Raw genomic sequence first — 21,252 nt, 5'->3', positions numbered from 1 at the left:
CAGTCAGCACGCGGGCATCGCTTTGTGTTGGTTCTGTTGGACTACGCAATGCGATACCCGAAAGCAGTGCCTCTTCGCAATATCTCAGCACATAGTGTTGCAGAGGAACTCTTCAAAATGATCTCCCGAGTGAGGATTCCGAAAGAAATCCTCACTGATCAGGGCACTACTTTCATTTCACCTACACTACGCGAGCTGTACGAATTATTAGGTATTAAGTCAATTCGGAAAAGCGGGTACCATCCACAAACAGAAGGCTTGGTCAAACGATTTAATAAAACCTTAAAAAATATGATTCGTAAGTTCGTACACGAAGATGCTCGGAATTGGGATAAGTGGCTTGATCCCCTGTTATTTGCAGTGCGAGAGGTCCCGCAAGCCTCCACGGTGTTTTCCCCATTTGAATTGTTATATGGGCGTAAGCCCTGTGGCGTGTTAGACGTCATGAAGGAAAATTGGGAGGAGGGAACTTCACAAAGCAAAAATGAAATGTAATACGTTCTTGACCTGTGCGCAAAACTCCACACACTGGGGTGTCTATCACAGGAGAATTTGCTACAGGCTCAAGAACGTCACCGGCTATATAACAGGGGAGCTTGGCTATGGGAGTTTGCACAGGGAGATAAAGTACTTGTATTGCTGCCCACATCGAGCTCTAAATTACACACGAAGTGGCAAGGGCCCTTTGAGGTCACACGGCGAGTTGGGGAAGTTGACTATGAAGTAGTGCATATGGATGGGGCGGGGCTCGTCAAATTTACCACCTCAACCTATTAAAACCATGGAGAGACTCCAGTCCCTTGTGGAGACCACCTCTCGCCATCACAAATTACGGTGGTTGCCAGATTGCAAAAATGTTTCTCTGACGTGTTCTCACCTCTTCCTGGTCACACTAACCTCATAGAACACCACATTGAAACAAACCCCGGGGTAGTGGTACATAGATGTCCCTACCACTTACCCGAACACAAGAAACAGGTAGTATGGGAAGAATTAAAGGCCATGCTCGATATGGGGTAATAGAAGAATCCCACAGTGATTGGACCAGCCCGGTGGTTCTGGTAACTAAGAGCGATGGATTGGTCCGATTCCGTGTGGATTATAGAAAAGTCAACGCGTGTCGAAATTTGACGTGTATCCAATGCCTCGTATTGACGAACTGCTTGATCGGTTGTGCACGGCTCACTTTTACTCAACACTGGACTTAACAATGGGTTATTGGCAGATCCCCTTAACACCGATGTCCCGTGAGAAAACGGCCTTCTCCACACCATTTGGATTACACTAATTTGTGACCCTTCCGTTCAGTTTGTTTGGTGCCCCGGCTACATTTCAGCATCTGATGGACAGAGTCCTCAGACCGCACGCTGCGTATGCCGCTGCTTATTTGGATGATATCATTATTTATAGTAGTGATTGGCAGCGGCACATGCAGCATCTTGGGGTCGTTCTGAGGTCACTGCGACGAGCGGGGCTCACAGCAAACCCAAAGATGTGCACAATTGGACAGGTGGAGGTACGGTATCTGGGGTTCCACTTGGGGCATGGGCAGGTGTGACCACAAATTGATAAAACTGCAGCGATTGCAACCTGCCCGAGACCTAAGACCAAAAAGGAGGTGAGACAGTTTTGGGGGCTGGCTGACTATTATCGAAGGTTTGTGCCTAATTATTCGGACGTCACCAGCCCGCTGACTGATCTCACTAAAAAGGGAGCACCAGACCCGGTCCAGTGGACAGTGCCATGCCATTCCCCTGACTTCTCTCTCCCTTTTGTTTTTCAGACAGACACATCGGACAGGGGGCTGGGTGCTGTACTGTCCCAAGTGGTGGAGGGGGAGGAGCGCCCGGTGCTGTACATTAGTCGGAAGCTCTCTATGAGTGAGACGAAGTACAGCACCATAGAGAAGGAGTGTATGGCCATCAAGTGGGCGGTCCTCACCCTCCGCTACTATTTGCTGGGACGAGCATTCACCCTCTGTTTGGACCATGCCCTGCTCCAGTGGCTCCACCGCATGAAGGATGCCAATGCCCAGATCACCTGTTGGTATTTGGCACTCCAGCCATTTAAGTTCGAGGTGGTCCACAGACTGGGGGCACAGATGGCTGTCGCGGACTTCCTCTCCAGAAAAGGGGGGGAGTGGGCAGTCGGACGGTTCCCCCGGCCTGAGTCGGGTGGTGGGTGTATATGGAGGTTAGGGCATGGTCAAGCACCCATCTGGGGAGAGAGAAAGCGGTAAGGTCATCCACCTGAGATTAATTGTGGCTAATTACCATTTTAATGTTCACAGTGTGAGTCAGGGGAGATAAAAGACAGGCCAGTCCTCCGAAAGAGGGAGAGCTGAACTTGAGCACAGTGTGTGTGTGTGTGTGTTATGGAAGCTTCACTGTCTGGCTGAAAAGCAACAGTTTTACATTGGCCGCTGAAAAGCATTATTTTTGTTTGAGTTGCATTCAGAGTGTGTAAATAAACGTGGTTTGCTGAAGCTGTCTTCCGCTTCTGTTTAGTATATATATATATTTACAGCTCTGAAAAAAATTAACAGACCACTGCAAAATTGTCAGTTTCTCTGGATTTACTACTTATAGATATGTGTTTGAGTAAAATGAAAATTTTTATTTTATTCTATAAAGTACTGACAACATTTCTCCCAAATTCCAAATAAAAATATGGTTATTTAGAGCATTTATTTGCAGAAAATGACAACTGGTCAAAATAACAAAAAAGTGTGTTTTCAGACCTCGAATAATGCAAAGAAAATAAGTTCATATTCATTTTTATACAACACAATAATAATGTTTTAACTTAGGAAATCAATATTTGGTGGAATAACCCTGATTTTCAATCACAGCTTTCATGCGTCTTGGCATGCTCTCTTCCAGTCTTTCACATTTAGGTTGGGTGACTTTATGCCACTCCTGGTGCAAAACTTCAAGCAGCTCAGCTTTGTTTGATGGCTTGTGGCCATCCATCTTCCTCTTGATCACATTCCAGAGGTTTTCAATGGGGTTCAGGTCTGAAGATTGGGCTGGCCATGACAGGGTCTTGATCTGGTGGTCCTCCATCCACACCTTGATTGACCTGGCATTGTCCTGCTGGAAAAACCAGTCATCAGAGTTGGGGAACATTGTCAGAGCAGAAGGAAGCAAGTTTTCTTCCAGGATAACCTTGTACGTGGCTTGATTTTATGCATCCTTCACAAAGACGAATCTGCCCGATTCCAGCCTTGCTGAAGCACCCCAGATCATCACCGATCCTCCACCTGGTCATCTAATGGTTAAACAGAGACCTGGGGAGGCCTTCAAGCCACAGTGTCTCGCACCCATTTGGTGGAGGATCAGTGATGATCTGGGGGTGCTATATATATATATATATATATATATGTATCAATGTTACAACCCGGTTCTAAGGCTGTAACAAAAAGGGAGACCACTTGTGCAAAAGTACCGAAAATAATAAATGTATCTGAACAGAAGAGCAATGAGATGTAATGTGAGTCAGTATAAGTGATAATCATTCGTGTCTGCAAGTGCGTGGAGCAAATGTAGTGCAGCATGTCTGAATGTGTAACACAGCAAATAAAAAGAGGGGGTCACGTGATGCCATGCGAGGAGCAGACGTGTGAGCGACTGGCTCTGTGCACTTTGCTAGTTTTTTAATTATTTTCATGTTTAATTTGGTGAGATTTGATTCACCCAGTTACATATTTGCTCTTTGAGGTAAACATGGCAAAGAAGTCAAAATCCTCAGACTCTGGAGACATTAAAAGACACTTACGTGCTCAAGCTGAAACCTCTGGTGGGCCTGCGTGCCGGGGACTCGATTTGGATGGCACGTCGGGAGATGAAATCCAGCATCAACTGTCCAACATCTCGGTGATGCTGACGAAGGTTGTTGCTGACTTAGAGGATCTCGCTGTAATACGTTGATCGATTACGGCGATGGAAACAAAATTCTCTGAGTTGGTCACAAGAGTGGCAGAAGTTGAAAGATGGATCGATTATCTTGAGTCATCAGAAAGGGAATTATCCGCTACTCTGCCCGCGTCAAAAACAGATTTGGAATCCATTTTGGAAAAATTGGAAGATCTCAAAAATAGGAATCGAAGGAACAATATTTGAATTGTTGGAATTCCTGGGCATGAACAGGGCAGAAATATGGTGAAATTCCTGGACGAGCTCTTACCGAGTCTGCTCGACATAACAGGACATAAACTTAGTTTAGTGCTGGCTGAAGTAAGAATAGGAGAGTCATTATACTGATAAATAAACATTTACAATTCAAACATCTCAAATAGATTAAAGATAAATTAGGAAGAGTCATTATTGTTTTAGCAGAGGCAAAGTCTTATTTTGGCTAATATTTACGCACCAAACGCTGATAATCAGGGCTTTTTTATAGATCTTGAAGGGATGTTGCAAGCCGCTGGCACCCCTCATGATATAATGTTGGGAGGAGACTTTAATCTTTTGATTGACTCAGTTCTTGATCATAGTGAAGCAAAAGTGTGTAAGCCCCCTAGAGCAACATTGATGCTTCTCAGGATGTGTAAAAATCTTGGTCTTGCAGATATTTGGCGACTTTTGAACCCATCTGGTAGAGACTATACATTTTTTTCATCAGTTCGTAAGATTTATACTAGAATAGGTTTTATTTTTTATTTTTTTTTATTTAAGTCCCTCATTTCATCTGTTGTTGATTGCTCAATTGGAAACATCTTAGTCTCAGATCACGCCCTGGTGAGTTTAGAGGTGTTGCCACATATGGAGAAAAAGAGATGTATCCCTTTTGCAAAATCCTGATTTCCAACAAATGTTAAAGACTGAAATCAGTGTTTTTATGGAGACCAACTGGTCCTCAGTATCCTCTGTGGGTGTGGCTTGGGAGGCACTTAAGGCAGTTCTTAGGGGCCGGATCATACAGTATGCCTCATTCACCAAAAAATACAAAGCACGTGAACTCGTGGAGCTGGAAGGGAATATTAAAAGTGCAGAGGCAGAGCTGAAGCACCGAATGTCGTCTGATGGCCTCAGAGAATTGACTCGTTTGAAATACAGATATAATACTATTTTATTGCGGAAGGTGGAGTTTTGGTTATTCAAGGCAAGACAGTCTTTGAGTCGGGTGACAAAGCAGGGAAGCTTTTGGCTAAATATATAAAGCAGAGAGAGTCTTTTTCTACCATTCCCTCAGTGAAATCTGCTGGTGGTGAAATATTTACCTCAGCCATTGATATTAATAATGCTTTTAAAGAGTTCTATCTTGATCTCTATAGTTCCACGTCATCGTCTACTGATGAAGATATTAGACATTTTGTGGAACCATTAGAACTCCCTAAATTGACGACTGAGCAAAAAAATTCTCTTGATTCTGAGATAACCTTGGAGGAGCTTGACGAGGTAATTAAGTCCTTACCTACAGGCAAGGCTCCTGGGCCAGATGGTTTTGCTGCTGAATTTTTTAGATCTTATGCTACAGAATTGGCTCCACTTTTACTAGGTTTATACGGAATCATTAAAGAATGGAAAGCTTCCACCAACCATGACACAAGCCCGGATCAGTCTGATTCTTAAAAAAGACAAAGATCCAAGCGAGTGTAAGAGTTACTGTCCAATTTCCCTGATCCAGCTAGATGTAAAAATGTTGTCAAAAATTTTGGCTATCCGATTAAGTAAAGTTATGACATCTCTTATACATATTGATCAAGTGGGGTTTATTTGGGGCCACAGCTCTTCTGATAACATTAGGCGTTTCATCAATATCATGTGGTCAGTAGCGAATGATCAGACTCTGGTCACTGCCATCTCACTTGACACCGAAAAGGTGTTTGTTATGGTAGAATGGGATTATCTTTTTAAGATTTTGGAAATGTATGGGTTCGGGAGTACATTTATTGGTTGGATTAAGTTACTTTATAGACACCCTGTAGCGGCGGTACAAACAAATGGATTAATTTCTGATTATTTTACTCTGGATAGGGGCGCCTGGCAGGGTTGCCCTCTTTCCCCATTATTGTTCTGTCTTGCTCTGGAACTATTAGCAGCCACAATAAGAAAGGAGGATGATTTTCCAGGGGTGATGGCGGGAGGTGTGGCGCATAAGCTTTTGCTTTACGCAGATGATATTTTATTATTCGTCTCTGACCCCACTAGATCTATGCCTTGCCTCCATAGAATGATCAATTCCTTCTCTAAATTTTCAGGATACAGAGTTAATTGGTCTAAATCCGAAGCTCTGGCTCTGACAGCGTTCTGCCCGGTAACGGCTTTTCAGCCGGGCGTCTTTCAGTGGCCCAAACAGGACATTAAGTATTTGGGTATTTTATTCCCAGCAAATTTATGTGATTTAGTCAGAGTTAATTTTGACCCTTTAATAAAAAGTTTTCAAGTGATGTGGAAAGGTGGGCTTCATTACATTTATCTATGATTGGGAAGGTTAATGTTATAAAAATGAATCGTATTCCAAAATTTAACTACCTATTACAGTCTCTCCCCATTGAAGTTCCCCTCTTTTATTTTAAACAATTTGATAGAATTGCTAAATCTTTTATCTGGAATGGTAAGCGCCCTCGAATGCATTCTAACAAGTTACACAGGCCAATTGACAAAGGTGGGTTAGGTTTCCCCAAAATATTGTTTTACTATTATGCTTTTGGTCTCAGACATTTGGCGCATTGAGACATTTGGCGCATTGGAACAAAAGTTTCCCGCGTGCTCAATTCGTACATTTACCAGAAAGTTGCCGCATTTGTTTAAACCCTAAATTGTGTATTAACAAGTCCCCTTTTAGCTGGACAGAATGGATTGAGAAGGGAGTTGCTATGCTGGGTGACCTGTATGAAAATGGAGCATTGAGATCCTTTGTGATTCCCAGATCTCAATTCTTCAGGTACTTACAGCTGCGCAATCTACTTTGTACCATCTTTGGGTGTAGTACACAGCCCCCTAAAGCTGCAGACACTCTTGAGATGGTACTAGCGGCTTTTGGAAAGGGTCACGAGGCTTCAGCGTACTATTCCTGGCTAATTCAGAGTCTAGGGGACGGGGTTTTGACATCTCTCAAGAAGTTATGGGAGAAAGACTTGAATTTAGTACTGGAGGATGAAGAATGGGGTAGGATTTTAAAAAATGTCAAATCAATGTCTAGGGATGCAAGGATGCGCCTCATTCAATTTAAGATTCTGCATCGTTTTTATTGAATTAAATTGGATATTTTGTTGAAAGTTGATTCTGTGTTTTCATGTGCTGTTTGTGTTGATTTGAGTGTGGAATCAATAAAAATTGTTAATGACAAAAAACACAGCAAATAAAGAAAAAACACAAAGCAACAACTGGGCGCTACAACGAAGCTCTCAGTTCGGTTCCACGACACAGCCCCATGCCCGCAAGGATGCCGTCGCCAACAAACACCTCATGAACATATCCAAGGATATTTAAAGCTCCCCCTCACAAGCGTCAGGTGTGTCAGCCACGCCCCTCACAGCCCGAACTATACCTGAAACCAACCACATGCACACAAAAACACTAACACACACAGGCACCAGCCAGGCAGGGACGTCACAATCAATTTGATACAATTTTGTTATCCCAGCCTCAAAATGAATTCTTGCATATCTGAATTTGAAATCTGAATTTAATATAATAATATGTAATAATTCTCTCATCATTTAATCATTTCATGCCGTCTCTACTTGTATGACTGTCTGCCTTCTGAGGATCAAAACAAAAAATATACTGAAGGATGTGTAAAACTTTATCCACAATCCTCCATGTGAGCCTGTCACTCATCTTCCGAAGAGAATGAATTGAAAACGCCCACTCAGTTCCACTCACTCAGCGCCAGTGGACATGCACGGGTAGAGTGGCATTTATATGTACTAGTATTACTGACATTTCTCTGTGTCATAGAGTTGGGCCAGGACTCTTCTCCGGTCACATCCCAGGGAGGAGGCTCTGGGACTGGATTAGTGTCCCATGTACCTGGGCGTTCACACATAAGCTGTACCACCGAGCAGAATGGAGTAACGGCAACATCCACGGCTCTTGAGAAACAGCCCACACCTCCAGGAACCACAGGGGGATCCATAAGCGCTCAAGCCCAGCTGCAAAACTTCCACCCTGGGATCAACACACAAATTCTGGGTTCATTGCTGGGGAGCACAATGCACAAAGCTCCAGCCAACCACCACAGCACTAGTCCACAGACTAGTACTTCTGTTACAGTAAGTTCTCTTTGATTCCTCTGTTGTTCTGTATGTTTCTCTTTGAAAATCTTGCCCTTCGCTGTAGCTCACAAATCTCATTTGCGTTTCTGCCTTCAAACTTGGCACATTGAGAGCAGTCAGTAGAGACCAATGCGAGAACCACTAGCGTTTAACATTATTGCTGTTGAACCTGGTGTCAATTTGGTGTCTTTTAAATATTTTCATGTTCTATATCTAATTTAAATGTAATCACATGCTACATTTGAATATACATAACCGTGAATGAGATTTCAGAGCTACGGAGGATGGTAAGATTTTCAGTGAATAGCGACTTAAAATCCAGCCTGTTCCTCACACATAGCTATCATATGGTTTCAGAGGACTTGGAATATAGTCGTATTGACCATTTTGGAGCTTGACAGGCAATAGTCACTATGTGCTTTCATTGTATGGAAAAGAACAGCTTGGAAATTTAGCATTTAGTGTTCCATAGAAGAAAGAAAGACATACAGATTAAGCGACAAGAGGATAGGTCTGGGCGACATGACTACAAAATTTATATCTAGATATTTTTTTTTGCTTATTGACGATATACAATATATTTCTTGACAATTATGTATTTGCTCTGAAATGGCTCAAAAGAGATTTTTAATCAGAGGAACCAGCATTTCATCCAAACAGCCATTGTAGCCAAGAAGATACAATATTTTAAAGGCATTGATTAAAAACCTATTTAAAAACAATAAAGGTGTGTTTCCCTAAAGTTTTTTACTTAATGAACACAAGGGAGAATGATATCAAATCATTTTCATTGATAGGAACTTTTATATTTATATTTTATATAGAATGATACATAGTAGCTTAATAAAAAGCATTATTTGCCTTCTTATATTTTTGCTAAAAAACAAACAAAACTGTGCATATACAAGATGTGTAAAAATTATATACTTATTTTTTGGAACCCAATTGAAGATTGCATAATATTAAATTATTACTGTGGGACCCAGTCAAGTTTATTATTATTATAATATAATGCTGAATTACCATTACTATTTTGAGGATTAGCTTTGTTTTATATAAAATTATTATATTTCTGTTCTATTTACCTCACCTTTACCTGTTTTTTTTTTCTTCTGAAGTCATTCTGTCGTACTCCAGCAACTGCTCTTAATACATCATATGCGGTTGTGTGTAGCCGGTTAAAGGAGCACATTAGAGCTTTTGCCATTGTTCACTCTGTAGGAGTCTGTATTCAGAAACAGTCTCAGGCAGCCAGTAGAGCCCAGAATGGACTCTGACTGAGCTCTGAGCCCTAATGATAGAGCACTAGTGCCTGCAGGCTCTGATTACTCACTGCATTACCCTACACAGGCTAATGGAGAGCTCTGTGTTCTGTGCGACTTGCATAAGAGATGACCGGCAGCTTCTGTGCCAGTACTTTTCCTTGGCATGTCTTAAAATGAATTTCTATTTGTTGTTGAATCTGTGAAAGTAAAAGCAAAGGTGCTTTAAAGGAATATAATATTTTTCTTTTGTGGAACACAAAAGGAGATGTTTAGCAGAATGTCCAAGCTGCTATTTTTTTCATACCATGAAATTGGACAGTGACCAGGGGTGTCAAGCTCCAAAAAGGACAAAAAGTGCCAAAGGAAATAAAAAAAACTTAAAAGACTGGTGTGCTATATAGCTTTGTGTGAGGAAAGACTGAAATGAGTTGAATTTATCTATCTATCTATCTGTCTGTCTGTATGTCTGTCTGTTTGTCTGTCTGTCTATCTATCTATCTATCTATCTATCTATCTATCTATCTATCTATCTATCTGTCTTATCTTTCTACAGTATCTGTCAGTCTGTCTGTCTGTCTACAGTGTATATAGCTTTGTTATAACTTACAGATTTCTTACTGTAATTACATTCCTCTTTTCTGAAAAGGGCCAATTGAATGGGGAAAGTAAGATCAACCATTCACGTTTCATGATACAGTCAAATCCCTATGGATAAAATCAAGTCTTGCCTTACATTATTTCCCACTAAATATTCTGTTTCGCTCGGAAATATGTCACATTAAGGAGGATAAATGTTGTGAATGGTGTTTCATGTAATCGTTAAAGATATTTGCATAAGTTTGGAGGAGCAAGGGACATTTTAGTACATGTGAGGAACCCAGTGAGGTACAGATTAGCAGCTGAAATGCTGCAGTGTATTGTGTTATTGCTGTTTTCTCCCTACCTCTCTCATTTCTCACTCTCTCTCTTTCTGTAGACTCAGTCCAGTTGTCAGACTTCTCTGTTAGGAGACCCTCCTAAAGAAGTTAAACTGCCTTCCAACCCATATCTAAACCTGGCTAGTGTGCTTCCCGGAGTGGTACTACAAGGTACGTGCACGATCAGAAGATGAGTCACCTCTCACAAACCTTGGAGTGTATCGCTCTTCTCTGTCAGCTCTCTGTTTTCAGCTATAATGTTTACAGTGTACGAATGTCTTGTCTCTCTGTGTTCCCTGCTCAAGGCCACAGCCAGACAGGCTGCAGCCCACATCAGCAGAGAAGATAATGTCTGTGTGAGAGTTTACATCACTATTTCTTTTGTGTGTGTGTGTGTGTGTGTGTGTGTGTGTGTGTGTTTCTGTGTGTGTCTCCTGCAGCACCCTGCAACAGTAAGCCTCAGACTGTGCAGACCCACAGTGGGACGTACAGCGCAGTCCTGCCCCCTGCCACTAACCAACCCAGTCAATATAGCACAGAGACCACACCTGCAGAATACACTCACCAATACACTCAACAATACACACAGGTAACTCCAACACCCGCAGAATACACTCACAAATACACTAGAACTACGAACTAGAGGTCAAATTTTAAGACCGAGTCCAACCCGAAATCGCTCACTCTCTTTTGATCTCCTTTGTCCCTTCCTATCTCTTTTCTTCTTCTTCTTCCTTCTCTTCACTTCCTAATGAGTTGTTAAAATTCAACTATAAATACTGTGTGTGTGTGTGTGTATATATATATATATATATATATATATATATATATATATATATATATATATATATATATACAGTTGTGCTCAAAAGTTTGCATACCCTGGCAGAAATTGTGAAATTTTGGCATTGATTTTGAAAATATGACTGATCATGTAAAAAAAACTCTTTTATTTAAGGATAGTGATCATATGAAGCCATTTATTATCACATAGTTGTTTGGCTCCTTTTTAAATCATAATGATAACAGAAATCACCCAAATGGCCCTGATCAAATGTTTACATACCCTTGAATGTTTGGCCTTGTTACAGACACACAAGGTGACACACACAGGTTTAAATGGCAATTAAAGGTTACTTCCCACATCTGTGGCTTTTTAAATTGCAATTAGTGTCTGTGTATAAATAGTCAATGAGTTTGTTAGCTCTCACATGGATGCACTGAGCAGGCTAGATACTGAGCCATGGGGAGCAGAAAAGAACTGTCAAAAGACCTGCGTAACAAGGTAATGGAACTTTATAAAGATGGAAAAGGATATAAAAAGATTTCCAAAGCCTTGAAAATGCCAGTCAGTACTGTTCAATCACTTATTAAGAAGTGGAAAATTCGGGGATCTCTTGATACCAAGCCAAGGTCAGGTAGACCAAGAAAGATTTCAGCCACAACTGCCAGAAGAATTGTTCAGGATACAAAGAAAAACCCACAGGTAACCTCAGGAGAAATACAGGCTGCTCTGGAAAAAGACGGTGTGGTTGTATCAAGGAGCACAATACGACGATACTTGAACAAAAGTGAGCTGCATGGTCGAGTTGCCAGAAAGAAGCCTTTACTGCGCCAATGCCACAAAAAAGCCCAGTTACAATATGCCCGACAACACCTTGACACGCCTCACAGCTTCTGGCACACTGTAATTTGGAGTGACGAGACCAAAATAGAGCTTTATGGTCACAACCATAAGCGCTATGTTTGGAGAGGGGTCAATAAGGCCTATAGTGAAAAGAATACCATCCCCACTGTGAAGCATAGTGGTGGCTCACTGATGTTTTGGGGGGGTGTGAGCTCTAAAGGCACGGGGAATCTTGTGAAAATTGATGGCAAGATGAATGCAGCATGTTATCAGAAAATACTGGCAGACAATTTGCATTCTTCTGCACGAAAGCTGCGCATGGGACGCTCTTGGACATTCCAGTACGACAATGACCCTTAGAACAAGGCCAAGTTGACCCTCCAGTGGTTACAGCAGAAAAAGGTGAAGGTTCTGGAGTGGCCATCACAGTCTCCTGACCTTAATATCATCGAGCCACACTGGGGAGATCTCAAACGTGCGGTTCATGCAAGACGACCAAAGATTTTGCATGACCTGGAGGCAATTTGCCAAGATGAATGGGCAGCTATACCACCTGCAAGAATTTGGGGCCTCATAGACAACTATTACAAAAGACTGCACGCTGTCATTGATGCTAAAGGGGGCAATACACAGTATTAAGAACTAAGGGTATGCAGACTTTTGAACAGGGGTCATTTCATTTTTTTCTTTGTTGCCATGTTTTGTTTTATGATTGTGCCATTCTGTTATAACCTACAGTTGAATATGAATCCCATAAGAAATAAAAGAAATATATATATATATATATATATATATATATATATATATATATATATATATATATATATATATATATATATATATACACACACACACACACACACACACACACACACACGTATATATATATATATATATATATACACACACACACACAGTATATGTAAGGAATAATTGACGACAACCGTTGAATTATTGAAAAATAATGCACACCTGAGGTGGTAATGCAGTCATGATGCGCAGTGTATTGACCGGTACACCTCAGGTGTGCATTATTTTTCAATAATTCAATGGGCCGGAGTCAATTATTCTGCTTATACCACGGGTACCACACTTAAGACATCATTCAGGGTTTTATCTCAATACATTTTCTGGTTTTCATCCCTGAAATACTCTTGAGAGTGGAACTACTTTCTTCCGCCACAGATTCAGCGTCTTGCTTTGATGCAGCTCAAGCATTTGTTGCTAGTTTGAAAACGTCACTTTAGAACTAGCAACGAAGGATGCACTGCTTTTCGGCCTTGAAGTAACAAGGTAGTGCGTGTGTGTGTGAGCGAGAGAAAGAGAGAAACTGAGAATGTGTGGAATTACTTGTGTTTAAAGTGGCTCTCGTCAGGAATAACATCGCTTCATATTGCCAAGATGTACGTTTAAGTATACTTCTCAGCAGCAGCGAGTGTCGCCATTCTTGTACAGCTTTTCTATTACTAAACAACTGTTTACAATCCCAGTGAGTCATGGAGATGCACTGATTTTCCACTATAGCTATGTGAGGCTGATTTGGCCTAAATACATTGAAACATTAAAAGCTGCACATATTAAAAGTTATTTCAGATAATAGAAACTGTTGTATTGATCAAGTCACGGGGGTGCGGCTGTTTGTTGGTCACGACTGGAGTCTCTATGTGAGTGTGCATATGTGTGTGTGTTTGTGTGTGTGCGTATGTATGTGTGTGAGCATGTGTAAGTGCGGTGAGACGAGGGAGCGTGAGGGCACTTTTCAACCGAAATTTAAATACATTTAGGATATATATATATATATATATATATATATATATATATATATATATATATATATATATATATATATATTATAGATATATATATTATTGTTTGATGTTCTTAACCGATTGTAACAGGGGGGTTAAAATGGCAAAGGAGGAGGCGGGAACCAGCTGAACAGTCAAAGTAATATTTAATGTCAAATGAAAACGTAAAGACACAAACATAAACACACACACGGCAGCTTTATTCCTCTCCTCGGCTGATTAGCCCGATTGGGGGCCGGACATGCATAGTCACATCCCAGCCCCACCCTCCTCCTCATCACACCGATGTACTTTAACCAATGTCTCTGTTTTATATGGTTATTTTGCTGTGGTAGCATGTAAGGTGTGTGTGTGTGGGTGTGTGTGTGTGGGCAGGTTTAAGTGGTTTACGAGGACTTTTTTTAGGTTACAAACAGGTAATTACAAGGGTATTATGCTATAAATGTGGTTTATGAGGACATTTGCCCCATAATTCAAATCGCTTAAAAAACATACTAAATGATGTTTTATTGAAAATGTAAAAATGCAGAACGTTTTTTGTGAGGGTTAGGTTTAGGGGTAGGGTTAGGGGATAGAATCTATAGTTCGTACAGTATAAAAATCATTATGTCTATGGAGAGTCCTCAAGCTGCACCAACGTGTGTGTGTGTGTGTGTGTGTCATACGAGAGAGAAAGAGAGGGAGCCCAAGGACGCTTTTCAATTGAAACTGAAATAAATTTAGGATATGATAGACATTGTTTGTCATTGTTATCTGATGTACTTATCCAATGTCTTTGTTTTAATTGGTTATTTTGTTGTGGTAGCCTGTAAGGCTCTTTTAAATAACTGAAATAATTTGGCGGAGTGATATGGAACCGTTATGCGGTCAAGGCCTGGAACTTCATAGCGAACATTTGTAGTTAAAAAGTATAGAAGTATTGTTTTGTTTCTCAAAATAATCAGTCGTTTGCGTTCAGAAGAACTTTATTTGTCGACTGGAGTCGTGTGGATTATTTTGATGCACCCTAAATATGCATTTTGGACCATCAAAAAAATGGAGTACATTCACTTGCATTGTTTAGAGTAGGAGGACTGAAATGAAATCCTAAAAGTAAAATGGAATAAATGGAATGGTTCAGAATCTAAACAGGTTTTTGGTTCCCAAACGTACTGATCAATATGTAAAGCAACCAACCACAGTTTGTTTCATTTTTACATGCCATTAAGGCACGTTATAAGAAATGCTGTAGATTATAACACAATAATAAACTGGTGTTGAAAACAAAACATTAAAATAATGGCATGGCAGTCTCTGCAAATAATTGTGTAGAATTGTTTGTTTTTTAAAAGCGAAAGATGTATATACTGTAGACTTTGTGATCATTTTTGTACTTATTCAGAAGTAATAAGTAAGGGATAATGTACAGTCAGCCGGTTGTTACTGCACAATAAACCCCGGCAGGGTGATCAGGACCCCGACGTGAAGCGGAGGGGTCTTGTATCACCCTAAAGGGGTTTATTTTGTGATAACAACCAGCTGAGTTGAATGTTGTGTTTTCAGATACCATATGTGAACAAAGTCAAGGAATTTTATTCCAATTTGATTAAGTAAAGTCCGTAAGTCATCAGGGTCAAAATGACCGGAACACAACGTAAGGGTTAAAAGTAGTTTAAAACTCTGAAAAAATGCATCTCGAGATCCCTGCTTTGTCGGGGGGCATGATCAATTACGTTAATTTTTTTAACACTTTATGTTTCATATAAATAATCACACTAAATTAACATGCTAAATCGTTACATCTAATTATAATCTATTGACAGTCCTAATATCAATCATTTATTTTCATTTATTACAAACCCAAACCTGTATCTATACATGAAAAGTTGACTTGGACCAAAACCTTACAGTTTGTCAAGCTCAGGGCTGTTTTTCCAAAAGCCTAAAGCCCCGTTCACACCGCAGGCGGCATGTCGCTAGACTTTGCGACCTGTCGCTGGTGGGCGCTTCCGCCACTTTAATGTTATTGGTGGACTGCACAACTGGCCATAGTAGCGTTTGAAATGCTGTTTACAGATGATACTGCCTATATCATACTAATTTGAAAAGGAATCAGTTCTTTTGCCTCTAAAAATGCGCATTCTGCAGGGGAGAGCATTTTATATAACCTGCAGCAGTTCTTAATGCATCATATCATTAAACAAGATGAACATTAAATCAGTATATGAATCAAACTCACTCAGAATGCTGACACGGTTTTCTACGCATAATTTTATTAGGCCATAACTATGTACACACACACATTGTATATATATTAATAATAAATGGACATTGATTTGAGTTTCAATTATTTTATTAGCTTTCTTGTGGAGCTAGCAGAGAGATACTCGGAAAGGAGGAAAGATGACTCGCAATACTGGATGACAAGTAAAATGTCTCTTTGTGTTTCTGGATGTATGGTCATTATTCAGAAAAATCACAGTGCTTGATTGGGTGATTGACTAATCAAAATCGAGTATTTCAGAGAGCCATGTAATAAACCACAATAATAAACCAATGTTGAAAACGAACTGAAAATTCAGATAATGGCGTGGCAGTCTCCGTGAACACTTTAGGCTTTGTGATCACAATTAATGTCCATCCAAAAGTAATAAGTACTGATACTTTCACAGACATATATCAGAAAATAAAGCAGAATCTACAGTTATGCTTGAGGATATCTGTTTTACGTGCTATTAAAGGGATAGTTCTCAAAATATTCTCTCATCATTTACTCACCCTCATGCCATCCAAAATGTGCATGACTTTCTTTCATCTGCTGAACACAAACAGGTGCCAACATTTTGAAGCTCCAAAATCCACATAAGGGCAGCAGTACTCCTGATGACTCTGGTGGTTAAATCCATATCTTCAAAAGCAATATGTTAGGTGATATGTGGGTGAGAAACAGATCAATATTTAAGTCTTTGTTACTATAAATTCTCCTCCCTGCTCAGTCAGTCTCCATTTCATGTTCCCATTCTTCTTCTTCTGTTTTTGGTGATTCACATTCTTCATGCATACTGGGCACGGAAAAGAATTTATGATAAAAAATATTGATAAGTTTCTCACACACATCTATCATATCATGTCTGAACACATGGTTTAACCACCTGAGTTGTATGGAGTACTTTTATGCTCCCTTTAAGTGAATTTTAGAGTTTCAAAATGTCGGCACCCATTCACTTGCATTGTGAGGACCTACAGAGATGAAACATTCTTCTAAAAATCTTAATTTCTGTTATGCAGAAGAAAGAAAGTCATCCACATCTGGGATGCCAAAAGGGTGAGTAAATAAGGAGAGAATTTTCATTTTATGGTGAACTATCCCTTTAAGTTCCTCAAACAAACCTCTTTCAAAGTATTTTTTTAAAGGATTTATGCCACTAAACTGGCAAGCTTTGTCTAATCCAGTGATTAGTTCTTCCTCAAAAGCACTCGTTGTATCAACCCATTTGTTTTCAGGCAGGCTGATAAAAAAGCCTTTTTGGTATTACTTTTAGAAGTTGCGTAAAGACAGCCAATCAAATCAGAGCTGCCGATTTCAGCTAGTGCTTGCCATTTTTGTGTGCAAAATGCATCAACAGTCAGTGAACGGACTGTAGGTTGTCCGTGGGCGTGCCATCTGAGGCTGAGACTACTTGACTATGCTTTCCAATAAAAAGACAAAAAAGCCCCCAGATAAAACAGAAATAGGAATGTAGGGATTTCAGCAGACGCAGAGGTGAAGAAAATGTGCTCCAGGAGAGGATGAGAGGGACGGTAAAGGAGCTGCAGTTCTCCCACAGTCTCTCAGATCCCTGCCAGTGTCTTTAGGGTGATCCCCTACTCATTCCTTGGCAGATATTTTGGAGAAGAAGGAAATTTAGCAGGATTAAATGGCTTAAATGTGGGTTCTCCCGTTTATTACTGCCGGCGTTCCTATGACAATACGTGAAGGAGTGGGTGAGAGTTGGAGGGGGAGAGGGGAAGCAAGAGATGCAGTGTGGAAGACAGGAGGGAAGAGGAAGATTGGCTTCGAGTTGTCTGTCCCATCTGGTCACACACTCCCACACACCACTAGCGAAATGAGTGAAATGAGACAGTGAGCTTTCACGCTTTAGGCGTCCAGAGAGAGCATGCAGGGAATGGTGAAAGGAGGGATGGGAAGGAGATGTCTTAAAGGGATAGTTTACCCAAAAATGAAAGTTCTGTCATCATTTGCTCACATTCATGTCGTTCCAAACCCATATTACATTTTTGTGTGAAACACAAATGGAGATGGTATAATGAAAATCACACACATCTTTTCAATACAATGGTGGTTAATAGCGACTCATTTCAAAGATTACAAAAGGACCCAAAAGTATGATGAAAGTTGTCCAGGCGACAAGTGCATCATATTCCAAGTATTCTGAAGGCATAAGATGTTTCTTTGGTGAGAAACAGCACAAAATGTAAGTCATTTTTTAGTGCAAATCTTGACGTCAGTTTGTGCATTCATGACCGCTATGAGAAGCGTGTTCACAGTGGCTTTTTTAGCACTAAAAACAATGCAAGTTCTCTCTTGAGACATATAAATCTAAAACGTTTTCACAAAATATGAATTTTTTTTTTCTTCCTGTTAAATTCATTACACTAAAATGGTTTGTACCTCCTTGTTGCCCCACTGTGAATATATTTCAAAGATGCAATGGCATGAACCTCAGAACAACTCACTAACAGCCTAATCGCACTGTGAATTTGGCAACAGTAAGTTAAAATTCTTCAGCTGAAATCGATCTGTTCTCACTGAAATTTGAATCACTGCCCCAGTGGCCGAATCTGGAAGTGTTGCTGAACACATGAGTAAGTGTGAGCTCCAGTTGCCAGGTGAATTGTCAACAGAGTAGTGCCAAATGTGAGTTGTTTTAAGTTGCAGATGATGTAATACAGTCAACAAGAATGTATATTTTATTAACCCTAGACCCTGAACCAAACCTCAGCCCTAAACCTAACCATCAGTGGAGTAAAAATATAATCATTGATTATATGAACATGACTACTTCCTGGTTTCCATGAGACAGAATGCATTCCTCTGAGGTTGCTCACACAATGCACTAAACACATTTGATGTCTGATGGGAGATAGGAGATAACTCTGCAGAATGGGGTTCAAGTCAGTGTATTGGAAAATTCAGTACCAACATGTTGCACTGGAGCAACCTTGTACATTGAAAACACATTTTTTTGCCCATCAGTCTTATAAAAACCTGTGCACTCTGACTTTCGGACATTGCATAAAACCAGAAACCTTTTGCCATTTTTGTTTGCAATATACATCAAACAGTCAGTGAATGGACTGGGAGGCTGCCGTGTGAGGCTGAGACTGCGTGTCTTTAAGGCAGTCAGGAGAGTCTGAGAACAGTCAGAGTTGGCGAGGCGTGTTAATGAGAGTCAGTTGTTTGATCTTCATTTGAATCCCTGTAGTAGTTTTGTCTGACTGTATTCTGTTCCAATGCTGCTGATCTGTGTCTGTGCGATAGGAGGCCATGCAGCAGTGGTACCAACATTACCAAGCACAGACCTACGCCAACACTAGCCAAGAGACAGCTGCAGTTACTGAATGCACAAAGGAGCAACCTCAGGTAAGTTGTACATTGTGGCTCTCTATAATTTCCTTTCTCCTTTTGTGTCACACAAGTACATATCAAATCATATCCACAAACATTTAATTTCTTAAAAAAAAGTTCACCCAAAAATGAAAATTATGTCATTATTTTTCTTACCCTCATGTCCTTGCAAGCACATTTGACTTTATTTTATGTCTGCCGTGGAACAGAAGAGGAGAAATTTTGAAGAACGTTGATGCTGCTCTTTCCCATACAATAAAAATGAACAGGGACTGAGACTCTTGAGCTCCAAAAATGACATAAACACACCATAAAAGTAGTCTATGACTTGTGCACTATATTCCAAGCCATTCAATAGCTTTGTGTGAGAAACAGAACGAAATTTAAATTGTTATTCATTGATAATCTTCCCCCTTCACAGTAGCTCTCAAATATCATTTGCACTTCCGCACATTCAAACGTGCACGTCACAAACAATTCCGAGACATGTGGGAACCATCAGTTTATAAATTAACATCAAACCTGGTCAAACTCACCATGCGTTTTGACTCCCCTTATTTGAATATATACGATTTGAGAGCTACGACGGAGGGGAAGATTTAAAGTTAATAACAACTTACATTTTTGTCTGTTTGTTACTCAATAATATCAAATGGCTTCAAAAGACATGCAATTTAGCACTCAAGTTGTATGGACTACTTTTATGGTGTTTGTTTCTTAATTTTTGGTGCCTGACAGCCTTACTTCCCATTGATTTTCAAGAACAACATCAACATTCTGCCTAACATCTCTTTTTGTGTTCCTCGGATTAAAAAACATACATATTCAGAACACTATAATGGTGAGAAAATTATAAAAGATTTTCATTTTGGGTGAACTAATGCTTTAACTGTAAATTACATGTACATCATAGTGTGGGTCTGATGTCCTTCTGATTTCTGTATGTGAGTGTTTACAGTGTGTGTGTTTGTATGTGTCACAGGTGGTGGTCACCTCATCATACGGAGACTACAATTCCTACATGCATGCTGTCAGTCAGTACTATTCTCATACGCAGATGAGCCAGGCAGCTGCTCAAGTCTACCAGCACCGAGATGTCAGCAAGGTACTCTCTCACACTCAGACACACACACATCATGCTTAATCATGCTCACTTTACAGTGTTCATTAGCCCTATTTCAGCCCCCATCTCAAAAAACAACTCTGCACAATGTAAGAGGATTAAATACATACTGAGGCATACACATACCCACACATACACACATATAAGACCTATTGCAGCAGAAATGTTACATATTTAGAGCTCTGCATTGTGTGTAATGATTTCATATCACACACACATTCTGGAGGTAGAAATACCCCTGTTGTCAGTCTTCTCCTGGCAGATGTCAGAAAAGTAAATCCCAGGCTTCCACTGTGTCTAAGTGTATGCCGGCTGACACCTCATCTATGCAGTCATATTTCAGTATAATTTACTGCTGACCGTTCATGCTGTCATACACTAAAATAGACTAAAAAATGTTGCCATTAATTTCTCATTGTTTGTATATACATTATGTACACGTTATATTCAGCAATGCAAACTGACTGTTATATTTTTTGTTCTTTCTCTAACAGCAGCATCCATGTTGTACCAAAAAGCATTTAAAATAAAAGAAATCAGTAAGCCACAAGAGGCTATGCGATACAGTAATTTAACTGTAGTTAAGGGGTGGTTTTACACTCTAATGTTTTAGCTTTTATTTATGGTTCCAAAAGCAGTATAATAAGAGACACCAATGTTGAATAAATAATTAAATTATG

General features: G+C 40.2%; 1 protein-coding gene across 1 annotated transcript in view; it reads left to right on the top strand.

Annotated features, from left to right (window-relative positions):
- The window catches only part of LOC127449400 (ribonucleoprotein PTB-binding 2-like), a 120,715-nt gene that overhangs the window by 88,673 nt on the left and 10,790 nt on the right, over window positions 1–21,252 (top strand). Inside the window, exons 9-13 of the mRNA XM_051712807.1 lie at window positions 7,908–8,221; window positions 10,466–10,577; window positions 10,847–10,995; window positions 19,363–19,464; window positions 20,432–20,554. Of these exons, the coding sequence (XP_051568767.1) occupies window positions 7,908–8,221; window positions 10,466–10,577; window positions 10,847–10,995; window positions 19,363–19,464; window positions 20,432–20,554 (800 nt within the window). The remainder of the gene's footprint in view (window positions 1–7,907; window positions 8,222–10,465; window positions 10,578–10,846; window positions 10,996–19,362; window positions 19,465–20,431; window positions 20,555–21,252) is intronic.

The sequence above is a fragment of the Myxocyprinus asiaticus genome, chromosome 12 (assembly GCF_019703515.2).
Source record: "Myxocyprinus asiaticus isolate MX2 ecotype Aquarium Trade chromosome 12, UBuf_Myxa_2, whole genome shotgun sequence".
Taxonomy (NCBI): Eukaryota; Metazoa; Chordata; class Actinopteri; order Cypriniformes; family Catostomidae; genus Myxocyprinus; species Myxocyprinus asiaticus.
The sequence above is the reverse complement of the archived record's forward strand: the minus strand, read 5'-3'. Positions and strand labels throughout refer to the sequence as shown.